This window comes from Emydura macquarii, unplaced genomic scaffold (assembly GCF_026122565.2).
Source record: "Emydura macquarii macquarii isolate MOO-44397 ecotype Brisbane River unplaced genomic scaffold, CSIRO-AGI_Emac_v2 contig_2473, whole genome shotgun sequence".
Taxonomy (NCBI): Eukaryota; Metazoa; Chordata; order Testudines; family Chelidae; genus Emydura; species Emydura macquarii.
The window spans coordinates 349,820-363,209 of NW_027132610.1; the positions used below are offsets into that span (position 1 = coordinate 349,820).

At 35.8% G+C, this 13,390-nt stretch overlaps 1 protein-coding gene across 2 annotated transcripts in view; it reads right to left on the reverse strand.

The window, feature by feature from the left end:
* The window catches only part of CWF19L2 (CWF19 like cell cycle control factor 2), a 176,970-nt gene that overhangs the window by 23,500 nt on the left and 140,080 nt on the right, over positions 1-13,390 (reverse strand). The window contains exons 13-15 of one of the 2 annotated variants that reach the window (XM_067562792.1): positions 8,603-8,815; positions 6,973-7,089; positions 221-376 (exon numbers count right to left, since the gene is read on the reverse strand). In XM_067562792.1, the coding sequence (XP_067418893.1) occupies positions 221-376; positions 6,973-7,089; positions 8,603-8,815 (486 nt within the window). Of the gene's footprint in view, positions 1-220; positions 377-5,593; positions 5,681-6,972; positions 7,090-8,602; positions 8,816-13,390 lie in introns of those variants that run through there. The other variant, XM_067562793.1, reaches the window with a different exon arrangement.

Sequence of the window (13,390 nt, forward strand, 5' to 3'; positions counted from 1 at the left end):
GAAGAACAGCTCTTCCATGGGTTCACCTCTCTAAAGAGGTTCAAACCCTGCTATCATTCATGAAGTGAGGTTAATAGGACCCACCGATTCTAACACCAAGGCTTATATCTTGATAGGCAAAAAAAGACATGTTTTTCAAAAGCTGTACTCAAGAAATCAGAAATAAAAGGAATATGAGAAAGCCATTCAGCTGTCTGAAGAGTAAATACTTTTTAAATACCTTAAAGTAGATGGGAGCCATATCCCCCAGTTCTTTTGGGAGAGGAATGCATTCATATACCATATGATATCGTTTCTTTATACTCATATTTGTCTCTAGGAAGACACAATCCAATTCTTTAGCTTCAAACATCTTTACCAAGACCTTCCTGAACATCTGTAAAAGAAAAAGATTATAAGTAGCAATGTTTAAAGCTCTCCAAACTCAGGATCTAAAAGCTTGAATCTCTCACTAAGAACAACATTGCTCGGTGCTGTGGAGAAACTAACCCCAGGAATGAACAGCCAGAATGATTCAAAGGACTGGACATGTGATAAAGTAAATAAGAAGGTCATCACAAGAAAAACAATCCAGTGATTATAAAATTAGCCAAAAGATGTGCTTTGCAGAGAACTATGAACATCAATAAACCATTTATAAATATTTAAAATATAATCAAAGTGCCTAGCCAATTTATTTTATTTTTATTTTTTCTTCTGAACAACAGCAGTGTAAAATATTGCTTTGGGTCAGAAAAATTTGGTCAGCTGTGAAGTATGGGTCTGATATTACTCTTATTATAGTCAATAGGAATCTTTGCATTGAATTTAACAGGAGTTGGATCGAATTCCAAAGCTTCTCTGGGTTTAATTCTTATATTATCCTAAACATTTTAACCCTCTCCATCATTGTTACTTGAATTACAATTCCACAATTTACAATGAGACATGACCACACTGGTTGGGATAAAGAAAGATTTCTGTATCATCTTTAAGTGTCCCCCCCTTTAATATATTTTAAAAGTTTAACTTTTTCTCCCTTGTTTGTGCACAATTCTACAGCCTGTAGTTCTCAATGAGATCAGAGGCATCTAACCAGCAAGAAAGGCTATTCTCCTGGTATTTTTGTCCCATCCATAAAAAGGAAGTACAAGAATTTGAGTCACTCTCGTATTTCCAGACAAAATTTTCAAATGGGACTGGATAGTTTAGATGAGATCTGGCTTAAGAATCCAAACCTTTAGGGTTCTTATCCAGACCAATCCCTTTGATGTTTACCCATCACTAAATTATAGTCACAGATGCAGTATTTTCTAACTATTGCCCCCCAAAACCAGGCAGTATAATACATAACAACTATAGAGGTACAATACATATCCAGTCAGCTCTGCACTTTTTAATGTTAGGACACTGATCCTATCAGGTGTAGGATTCAGAAGCAGATTTAAAACCTGCTTATAATTTTATTTCCATGGGAGTTTTGCCAGAGTAAGGACAGCCAGGTTTGGTGGGGGGAATTGCACACTTTTAAATCTGTCTCTGCACTTTCTGTGAGCTGCAGGTGGAAGAATACTGCTATGCAGGGCCAGAATTACTGAGCCTAAACTGTGTGTGTGTTTGGGGATTGGGAGGATTAAGATGACTACTCTCACTCAGCCCCAGGCCAGTGAGCATCTGGAGGGTTCCTCCACTGGGCTACAGCTTGCAATGCAACAAAATCTCTTGTATGGATGCTGATGAAAAACAAATAGCTGCAAATACTATAAAAGTCACTCCAGTGGGTCACTTGAAAAAATATTGCTCATCCCTAGTGTTGTACATCACTTTTATGTATAACAAATGCTCTCCCTTTTGCTTTTTGGAGTTATTCTGGATAGCCCACTCAGTGAACTGAAGATACCTTTATAACAGACCAAATGCTTATGGCTTGAGGGACGTATGCTGAACAACCTATTCTTCCCAATTCAATAGCATCTGCAAACTTGACACACTTGCTTTCATTGTAATCATCCTAGTGTTAAGGCAAAAAATAAAATAGCAGGGTTTCCAACAAGAATTCTAACTACTACATGACTCGATTGGTAATCTCTTGGTAGCATGAAAAGGTTATATTTATAGGTAACCTTTGTTTTCTCTGCTGTAACACATATGCAATCTGTGGACCTATTGTGGCAAGACAAGTGTATTTTACATTTTGTCTTGAGTTCTTCCAGAAGTTAAATGGCCAGCATTAAAGACAGAAGCTGCATTTTCTTATCTTTTCCCCTTCTTTTGTTCCTCCTTGTGAGTTTGTCTTAAAAAGAAATGGAATCAGACTTCAGCAACAGCTGCTGAAGCGCTAATACCTAAAATTGACTATTCCCCAATAAAGACCCTGAAAACCATAAAAAGAGCTGTCAAGAAAGGAATTTTACTTTTGAAAACTTTTAAAGCCAGAATAAAGGTATAAAACATGCACAGTTTTATTTAACTTAAATGACTGAAAGAGTTTTCCTGCTTCTTTGTGTGTTTAAAGAAGTGTTAAAAGGTTTTCTGAAGATCACTGACAATGGAAGAAGACCAGCATAACTTTACACAAACTCCAAAGCACAATTAACTGTAAACCAAGAATTCTAAAGCATCTTAACCTTCTCAAGCCAATACCCCTTCAACACAATGGACCAGAAATGGTCCACTACCTACTTGCTAGTGATACATGAAGAGCTGGATGGTTACATGATATTAGTTACTGCTCCTCATTTCTAACAGCTAAACTGAATTAAAAAGACAACTAAATACACTGAATACTTTCCTAAGTTAACTTTTCCATGCAAGTGATCACTGTAGTTGTCACAGGTATGTTCTTTGATAATAAATGAGAAATGTGGTGGCCCACAGAATCACAAACAGGAGGGACAGTTATACTAAAATATGCTCCAGACAATGAAAAGGCTTGACAAACACTGAAAACAATTTTTTTCTCAGGGCTTGATTACATGTGGCAGTTAGCATACACTAAGAAAGGGTGGGAATTTAAAGTGCACTAGCTATTCTGTGATTAACTCCCCATGTGGACACAAATATTGCACACTAGGAGTGCCCTCAGGCAGTTTAGCTTAGTCACTTTACAGTGTATTAAGCTAAAGTGCAGAAAAACACTTTTAGTGCACAGCGTCCACATAGAGAGTTAGTACAGAGTAGTTAGTGTGCTGTAAATTCACACCCTTAGCATGCACTAACTTCCCCATATAGAAAAGCCCTACAAATCTAAAATATATAATATCCATTTATTCTCTCTCATTAATCTTTGAGGATTGGTGATACATACATTTTCTCTTCTCATTTATCTTTAATCAAGATATGTTCACCAGCTGCTGCAGAGGTCATTCCTAAACCATTCAATTTCTCAGCATATACCCTATTTCCAATAGCAGGATTATTCCATAACTATTGGCATGAAAGAAATCACATTCCTTCCATAGCTGATATCAAACTAAATGTCTTTATTTTTTTTCTTCCAATAAAGGGCGATTTTTTTGACCATTTTGTGCCCTCATGAACTTTCTTCTGAACATGTGAAAATGTTTAATAAAGCTTCTCCATTTCCCATCTCCTAGTCAATTACGCTGTTTTTTTTAAAAAAAATATGTAAGTTATCTAGATCTGACAAACTGCCAAGTTTAAGAGCCTCTGACCTTTTTATACTCATTACAAATGTTATTTTCACACTGCTTCAGTGCTTTCCCAGATGTAGGTCTGTAGACCAAAGAAAGAAAATCTCTTATTTTCCTATCTTTGATTGCTCACTTGTCACTATTCCCTGAAAATACACAAACTTTTATTTAGTTATTACACTGCAGCATACACTATAGGGGGTGTGTGCAGTAATAGTTTTTGTTAGCTGAGTTACTTTGTTATATAGTATTTAACACCCATGCACTTTTTACCTACGTCCACTTCCTGTAATTCCCTATCCAGTCATTAGATTGATTTTTTTAAGCGTATTCTATAACTGTTGCTCTATTTTTTCTTTTGCTACATTGATTTTACTTCCTATATGAGATTTAATCTTTCAAGGAATTTATATTGCATGCAGCAGGATTTCTTTCCTTTCACTCCGTTTGGCAAGAGTCTAATTTAATGGATGACACTCTGGCTGAATTATGTCAACTTTGTCCAATTCCATTCTCAAACTATTTTTTCTTTGACAATATGCAATTTTTTTTTTAATGAACTATTATTTTTTTGTTCATACTCACTAAGGTATAGCAGATCTGACATTCACCTCCCTCTAATGTATCACATGTAATTGCATTCCTAATCTGAATGTGCAATTACTGTGATTGCATACACAAATTAGACAATTCTACATGTCAAGGACTAATTTTCTGCAGTATCACATATCCCCCAGAATACCTTTCTACTTCTCTTACAGGGTTGTTTGCACAGTCAGTTAATTCACATCCAGAATACTCTGTATAATCTAGTAACTTGGATGCAGGTGATAGGGTACTGACAGCTTTGAGTTCCATTATTATTTGTTAAGCAAGACCAGTGTGTTCAGCAGGTGGGAAGATCCAGGGGTGGACACAGTGACTACCTCTAGCACCTCGTAAAGTAGAAATGTAGAACACGACTGAATAACGGAAAGTTAAAGATAGACAAATTCAGACTGGAAGTAAGGCACACATTTTGAAGGGTGAGAGTAGTCAACCACAGGAACAATTTACCAAGCGTTGTAGTGCATCTTCATCACTGACAATTTTTAAATCAAAATAGGATTTTTTTTTTTTTTTAAAAGATATATGCTCTAGGAATTATTTTGGAGAAGTTTTATGGCCTGTATTATGCAGGAGGTCAGACTAAATGATCACTGTGGTATCTTCTGTGCTTGGAATCTATTAATGTAAGTGTGCGTGTGTGCGTTTTTTTACTGTTACTCTTGTCCCGCTGCCTCTTGTCTGTCTCTGATTTGCTACTTGCAGCACCTTTTTTTCAAATTTCATTTTAAGGTTTTTGGAGCAAGAAGCCTGTGTGTTTTGTACTGCACTTACCATAATAGGTTCCCATTCTTATTAGGACATTTGGGTACTATGACAATACAAACAGTACATATTAAATAACAACCATCTCTGCTGTGTCTATTTCCAGTGATCTTTCATTAGATGATTTGCTACTATGTTAAAAAACAGATGAAAAATACAGCTATCACACTCCAACAGCTCACTTTTTTCCTCACAGTCTTTTGTCCTTCAGTTCTTGGACCTTAAAATTCTACCTGTCATTTAGGTACGGGATGTTTGTTTTACAGGACACCCATGCCATTGAATGAAAGTTGCCTTGAATAGAAGCAAATCTCCTACAAGACAAGTTGCACTTTACAGTTCCAGGACTGTTTTCTATGCCTATTTCTTAATGGATGGCCTTTGAGCTACTTAATTACATATCATAAAATCTCTCTACATTTAGGCATATCTGCTTTGACCCTTGGTTTCAAAGAGCTCGGATATGAAAAAAAGCAAGAGTACAGACACCAGAACATTTATTTCTCTGAAGGGCAATCATGATATTTTCTTTTTTTTTTTTTTAAGCACTTTTGACCATTGTAGTCAGAGGGAAGAAATGACTAGTTCAGTCACTCTCTTCTGAAGTCTTGCTCTTTCCCACATTCTCTAGCCAGATGTCCTTGAATCCTATCCAGAAAGTTTTTTAGTCATCAGGACTGTAAAAATGTATAACATTTTGAAGAAAGAGTATATCAGATATTAGGGCTACAAGCTACATCATAGGAATAAGATAATGAGAAACACACTGAATCTAAAATCCTATTACCAGGATTGGAAAAATGGTGACCCACTTGGCCATCCAGCTCTTAATGGTACTTACATGACATTATAAATTTGATGTCAATAGCTGAAAGTATTCCTAAAATACAGGGTTCCAATATTCATTTTTAACAATTTACTTTACCTACAAACTTAGAATACCAACAAAAGGAATGTTTTACTGAAATAAAAAAAGCTGTTTTTAATGACTTAGATGAATAGTGGAAAATTCTACAAAAGGTCTATTTCATAAACAATCCCTTCTGCATAAATGATTACCAGATTTTTTTTACGTGAGTAAAAAACTAAAATCATCTCTATAACCGGTTCCGAATATAACATATCACCTGTCCATAAAAGAATATATTCCAGTACATATTACAGACAGAAAACATTAATACAAAAAGCAATACAAACTTTATGAATTATAAATATATTTTGACAAAATTAATGCCTAATTTATCCATAAAAGCCAACAGTGAAGATTAGAATCCGAACAGCTGGCACACCCATTATATATATTTTCACCAGGCACTTATTAATATATCATTAACATAACATATTTTGGTCACAAAAACTGGTAATATGAAATCTCATGGGGCAGGTTTTTTAAAGATGTGTGCACAGCTCATCCTTGTACCCAATGTGTGTTATTCAAAGATTTAAAAGGGAAACTAATGTAAAACTGAGCCCAATGAACAATAAAATAGAAGCCAAAAGAAGAGTAAAGTAAAAATAACCCAAGTATCATATGAAAGAGAGTGGATAAAAAGATCAAACTGATTAACGAAAACAGAAGGACCAGGAGTAAAATTTTCAGAATGACTTAAGTCTCTCTAACTTTCAATGAGACTTAATAACTTAAGTCACTTTGTTGCTTTTGAAAATGTTATCCCTTACGCTTTCTCTTGAGGGACAGCTAGAGAACTCTGATGTACTTAGTAAGGATGGAACTCCAGACACAGGGGGGGTTCCTGAAGTGAGATAGTTCTGTCCACAGCTAACACCAGCGCAAATCTTGGAATGGAAAGCAGAGAAAACCCAGACAACCTCAAAAGCCCCAAACGGCTGTGGATCAGAAGCAACAGTCACTGATGATAAATATATTAATATTTGCACCAAATTATTAAGAAGTGGCCAGAAAATGAGCTATCTTCACAGCGGTAACAAATAGCAGTGCTTTGCTGACCTGGATTTCTTCCCAGATGTCCTCATCCAGAAGAGTGGCTGCAGTATAGTGCTGCAAAGGGGCTATCACACAATGACCTTCGGTAAGGGACTGACAGTTCGGCAAGGATAGGTATACCTACACAAAGAAACATTTTCATTCCCGAGCACAATACTCATTTCTCTCCAGCATCAAAAAACCTTTTAATCAAGCTAAAGCTGAGGAACACAAGATTTTACTAAAATGTAATCTAATAAAGGCAGTTGTCCTTTTCTAACAATGTTTAAAGCAAGAAACTAGCACTTTAGTGTTAATTTGTTAAAATCATATTTAAACCAATTAAAATTAAACAAACAATAGGTTTCTTGCAATTTTTGCATAGCTATTGTAAGAGTCAGTTAAGCTGATGAAGGTTGTGACTAAGCCTCTTAGCTTCTTTTGGGCCAGATCATGAAAAGCCCTGAGTCACCTCAACCCACAAACCATCAACAGGAGTGAAAGCTGCTAAGTGACTTAGACTTGGCACTTTGTATATCATATTTACTTTGCTAACACAATACTAATAGTATCATTGAGACAATGTGGTATCAGCGTTTCTACTAAGTAGTACCCCAAATATAATCAGTATCATGCTGTTCAGTGTACTGTGGTTGCAAGCTCACATAAAAACGAAGAGTATTTTTACTTTTTTCATTTATTATTAATTTTAAATCAAGTAAAATATCATTCGAAATAAAGTATGAGGAATTTGGGGGGAAAGTGGTAAAAAGAGAAGCCTACACAGTATTAAAAGTGTTTCAGATTTAACGGGTCAAAATATTTAATGCTTTTGTCCGATTTATAAATATCAACAGAGACAAGCAGATCCTCAGAATAAAACTTGAGCTGAAGTATAGCTCCTTAAATAATGTAAAATCATTGACATTTGATTATTATTTGTGCCAGATTCCAAAGGTGTGTATGGGTGAGTATAGGATTAATCCTACAATTCTGTGAAATAAAGGGAGTGTGGGCAGGACAGACCCATGGAAATAGTTTAGTGATAACTTAGCCTCTACATGTGAATCCCCACTGGGACAAAAGAGAAGACTCAATTTACACTCCCACGTGCTCTCTTCAGCTTCAAACAAAATTAGGGGTTAATTTAATTGAAAGGTAGTTATCATGATACTTTTTTGTCTTCTGAATGGTTTCCACTCAACCTTGTTTTGTCTTTTTTAATTATACTTTTCTCCTTAACTGCTTCTAGTTCCTTCCTATCCTAAGTGAACTTTTTTCTTCTTTATATATACACACACTGAACCCCACCTGGTCTTCTGCATATTCATCTACTTTATATAATCTATGTATTCAGCTCTTTTATCATTGTCTCCGTATCCTTGAGGTTTTTCCATAGATACCAAAGTCATCTGCAAATCTAAAGTGGATCAAGTACAGAAGATAAACTTCATCATTCAAGATGGCTTCATATCTTTTTATCTCACCCTTGAGGAAGTTTCCTTTGTATTTAATTAAAAGGACTAGAAAAATAACATGCAAATCAATAAATCATGCCAATGAAGCAATTTTATTTTTAATCTCAGGAAATTCTAGCACTAAACTGCCTTCCTTTATTTCTTTGCACATTCAGGTCAAGCTGCTATTTTCTTACCTTGATGCCAATTGCAATAATAAGATGTTTTGGAAGTGCAAGGCTATCAAAGCAATATGGGCACTTCTCCATACGTGCAACAAGCTGCTGCTGTTCACAGATTGCTCTTCTTCTTTGTCTTTCCTCTTCTACCCCAGTCCGCTCTCCCTTCGCTGCTTTGGAAACAAACATGTCATCCAGAGTGTAGTATTCTCTATCAGTTTTTTCAGCAAGCTGAAAAGAAACAAAGAAAAAAAATGTATGTACAAATGAATAGAAAAGAACTAGAATTATTTAGAACATCCTAGTATTCTTTATTTAACCAGAGAAGTACAGGTATCACGCAGTGTTTCCTTTTACATGGCGTCTTCCAGACGCATAATTATGAGGTGCCTGGGTCAACTGACAGCAATCATGTGATATCCATGACAGCTAAAGTAGCAAAAAATACTGTTGAATGATACAAACAAGCAGAATATAATATCACATTCCATTTTCAGATAAACTTCCTTCTGGAGCTGCAAATATCTGGTCTGATAATATCTTAAATTTACATAGTTTAAATTTAAATAGATATATAAACTTCATCCAATGCTTTTTGAAAATTTTGACCCTTGGAAGCTTTTATTTAGTATCTGTTGTGACTCCCAAATATATCTAAAATGGGACAAGTGTCCAGCACTGTAAATACAAAGAGTTTTCTTTCCAAAAAGATTTTATTAGTATTCTCTTTTCCTTCTACAGTGCCCAAAAGATTATCCTTCTAAAATACACTACTCTACTTCTAGCATTCGTATCTTCCACACAGGCACCTAGGCTAATTCTCCTTACCAATTAAACCGTGTTTAATCATAGACTCATAGGACTGGAAGGGACCTCGCAAGGTCATCTAGTCCAATCCCCTGCACTTATGGCAGGACCAACCATTATCTAGACCATCCCTCATAGGTGTTTGTCTAACCTGGTCTTAAAACCCTCCAATAATGGAGATTTCACATGTTCATAGGCAATTTATTCTAACTATCAGGAAGTTTTTCCTAATGTCCAAACTAAACCTCCCTTCCTGCAATTTAAGCCCATTTTCTCTTGCCCGATCCTCAGAGGTTAACAAGAACAATTTTTCTCCTTCCGTCTTATAACAACCTTTTATGTACTTGAAAACTTATGTCTCCGATCAGGCTTCTCTTCTCCAAACTAAACAAACCCAATGTTTTCAATCTTCCCTCATAGGTCATGTTTTCTAGACCTTTAATCATTTTTGTTGCTCTTCTCTGGACTTTCTCCAATTTGTCCACATCTTTCCTGAAATGTGGCACCCAGAACCGGACACAATACTCCAGTTGAGGCCTTATCAGCACTGAATAGAGTGGAATAATTACTTCTCATGTCTTGCTTACAATACTGCTACTAATACATCCCAAAACGATATTCCCCCCCCCCTTTTTTTTTTAAAAACAGTGTGACACTGTAAATGGATCTTTAGCTTGTGATCCATTAGACCCCCAGATCCCTTTCCTCAGTGCTTCTTCCTAAGCAGTCATTTCCCATTTTGTACGTGTGCAATTGATTGTTCCTTCCTAAGGGGAGTTCTGTGCATTTGTCCTTACTGAATTTCATCCTGTTTACTTCAGACCATTTTCCAGTTTGTCCAGAGCATTTTGAATTTTAATTCTATCCTCAAAAGCACTTGCAACCCCTCCTAGCTTGATATCATCTGCAAACTTTATAAGTGTACTCTATGCCATTATCTAAATCACTGATGAAGATATTGAACAGAACCGGACCCAGAACTGACCCCTGCAGGACCTCGCTTGATATGCCCTTCCAGCTTGACTGTGAAGCACTGATAACTACTTTCTGGGAATGACTTTCCAACCAGTTATGCACCCACCATATATTAGCTCCATCTGGGTTGTATTTCCCTAGTTTGCTTCTGAGAAGGTCATGTTAGTATCAAAAGCCTTAGCAAAGTCAAGATATACCATATCTACCACTTCCCCCCATCCATAAGGCTTGTTACCCTGTCACAGAAAGCTATCAGGTTGGTTTGACCCAATTTGTTCTTGACAATTTCACGCTGACTGTTACTTAATCACTTTATTATCTTCTAGGTGTTTGCAAACTGATTGCTTAATTACTTGCTCTATTATCTTTCCAGGTACTGAAATTAAGCTGACTGGTCTGTAATTCCCTGGGTTGTCCTTATTTCTCTTTTTATAGATTGGCACCATAATGCCCTTTTCCAGTCCTCTGTAATTTCTCCCGTCTTCCATGACTTTTCGAACTAGGATGTATTTCATCAGGCCTGGTGACTTGAAGACATCTAACTTGTCTAAGTAATTTTTAACTTGTTCTTTCCCTATTTTAGCCTCATTTTCACTGATGTTCTCTATGTTAGACGTCTAGTCGCTATTAAGCTTTTCAGTGAAAACGGAAACAAAAAAGTAATTTAACACTTCTGCCATTTCCACATTTTCTGTTATTGTTTTTCTCTACTCATTGAGTAATGGGCCTATCCTGTCCTTTGTCTTTTTCTTGCTTTTAATGTATTTATAGAATGTTTTCTTGTTACCCTTTATCTCTCTACATAGTTTAATCTTGTTTTGCATCCTTGGCCTTTCTGATTTTGTCCCTACATACTTGTGTTATTTATTTACAATCATCCTTTGTAATTTGTATCTTTTTTGAGTTTTAGGTTACTGAAGATCTTCTGGTTAAGCCAGAGTGGTTTCATGCCATACTTCCTATCTTTCCTATGAAGTGGGATAGTTTGCTCTGGGGCCCTTAATAATGTCTCTTTGAAAAACTGCCAATTCTCTTGAACTGTTTTTCTTCTCAGACTTTTTCCCAGGGGATCTCACCTACCAATTCCCTGAGTTTCCTAAAGTCTGCCTTCTTGAAATCCATTATCTTTATTGTGCTGTTTTACCTCCTACCATTCCTTAGAATCATAACTTCTATCATTTCATGATCACTTTCATCCAAGCTGCCTTTCACTTTCATATCTCAACCAGTTCCTTCCTATTTGTCAAAATCACATCTAGAATAGCTGCTCCACTAGTAGCCTTCTCCACTTTCTGAAATAAAAAATGGTCTCCAATACATTCCAAGAACTTGTTGGATAATTTGTGCCCTGCAGTGTTATTTTCCAACAGATGTCTTGGTAGTTGAATCTTCCCATCACCATCAAGTCCTGTTCTTTGAATGACTTTGTTAGTTGTTTAAAAGAAGCCTCATCCATCTCTTCTTCCTGGTTAGATAGACTGTAGCTGATCCCTACCATGACATAACCCTTGTTTTTGATCCCTTTTATCCTTACCCAGAGACTTTCAACAAGTCTGTCTCTTATTTTCATCTCAACCTCAGCCCAAGTGTATACAGTTTTAATATATAAGACAACACGTCCTCCCATTTTCCCCTGCGTGTTCTTCCTGAGCAAGCTGTATACCAATATTCCAGTCATGTGTATTATCCCACCACGTCTCTGTGATGCAAACTGTCAGTGGTTCTCAACCAGGGGTTTGCAGAAGTCTTCCAAGGGTACATCAACTCATCTAGATAGCTGCCTAGTTTTACAATAGGTTACATAAAAAGCTGTAGTGAAGTCAGTACAAACTAAAATTTCATACAGACAATGACTTGGTTATACTGCTCTATATACTATACACTGAATTGTAAATATAATATTTATATTCCAATTGATTTATTTTATAATTGCACAATAAAAATGAAAAACTAAGCAATTTTTCAGTAATAGTGTTCTGTGACACTTTTGTATTTTTAGGTCTGATTTTGTAAGGATATAATTTTTAAGTGAGGTGAAACTTGGGGGTATGCAAGACAAATCAGACTCCTGAAAGGGGTATAGTAGTCTGGAAAGGTTGAGAGCCACTGAACTGTGTCATAGTTATGTTTCTCAACTAGCATATTCATTTGTGTACAAATGTTCAGTCTTCAGTCTCAATTTTTATTCTTTCTTGCATGCAACTACTACACACATGGATTTTCTAGACTTATTTAACCTAAATAAATGTCTCTATACACAGACATTTTACATACACATTATCTGACTCTAGGTGGAAAAAAACTGAAAGCTTTTAAGTCATTAGGCCATAAACCTTAAAATTTTAGTTGACTGCCCAGTATATAAAAGGAAAGCTGTCAAAGTGTTGGATTCCCTGCAGAGTGATGTCTGAAAGTTTGTGCTATCCAGGTTTTGGTGTGGTTGCCATAGAAACCACACAGCTGCTCCTCTAAATGTTTTCAATTAATGTACAGGACAAATCCCTCTAATTTGTACGAATTCCCCACATTTAGTACTGATTAGTGTGGACTGCACCATCTATACAACTAATTCTATTTATCTTGACAATATTCTTACAATATTATATAAAAATAATGTTTGCATCATCTTTAGAATTCTAACTTTTCTGCAAATAATCCCCCTTTCTTTCTTTGCAACAGATGAATTTCTTGTGGCTTTTTTTTTAAATACTTAAAACTTCTCTATTTAGATATTATTACCGTATTTTAAAAAATGCTAGAATGCAGTGTAGGCCTTTTGTTATTGATTTTGTCATGCTTGCATAGTGGTGATATATATTCATTTCTATCTTCTCATATGCTGCTCTCTGTCCCATATAGTGATCCTGATTTAAAAAGTATAATTAGCAAAGATTTGTTTTGAATGACATTAAAAATAATTTCCCACAAAACTTTTCATTGTTGTTTCCTTTTCTTTATGCATTTTTAAAAATGTGATGTTTGTACTATTAATATTAAAAATGTTGCTCTCTTAGATGCTAAGGA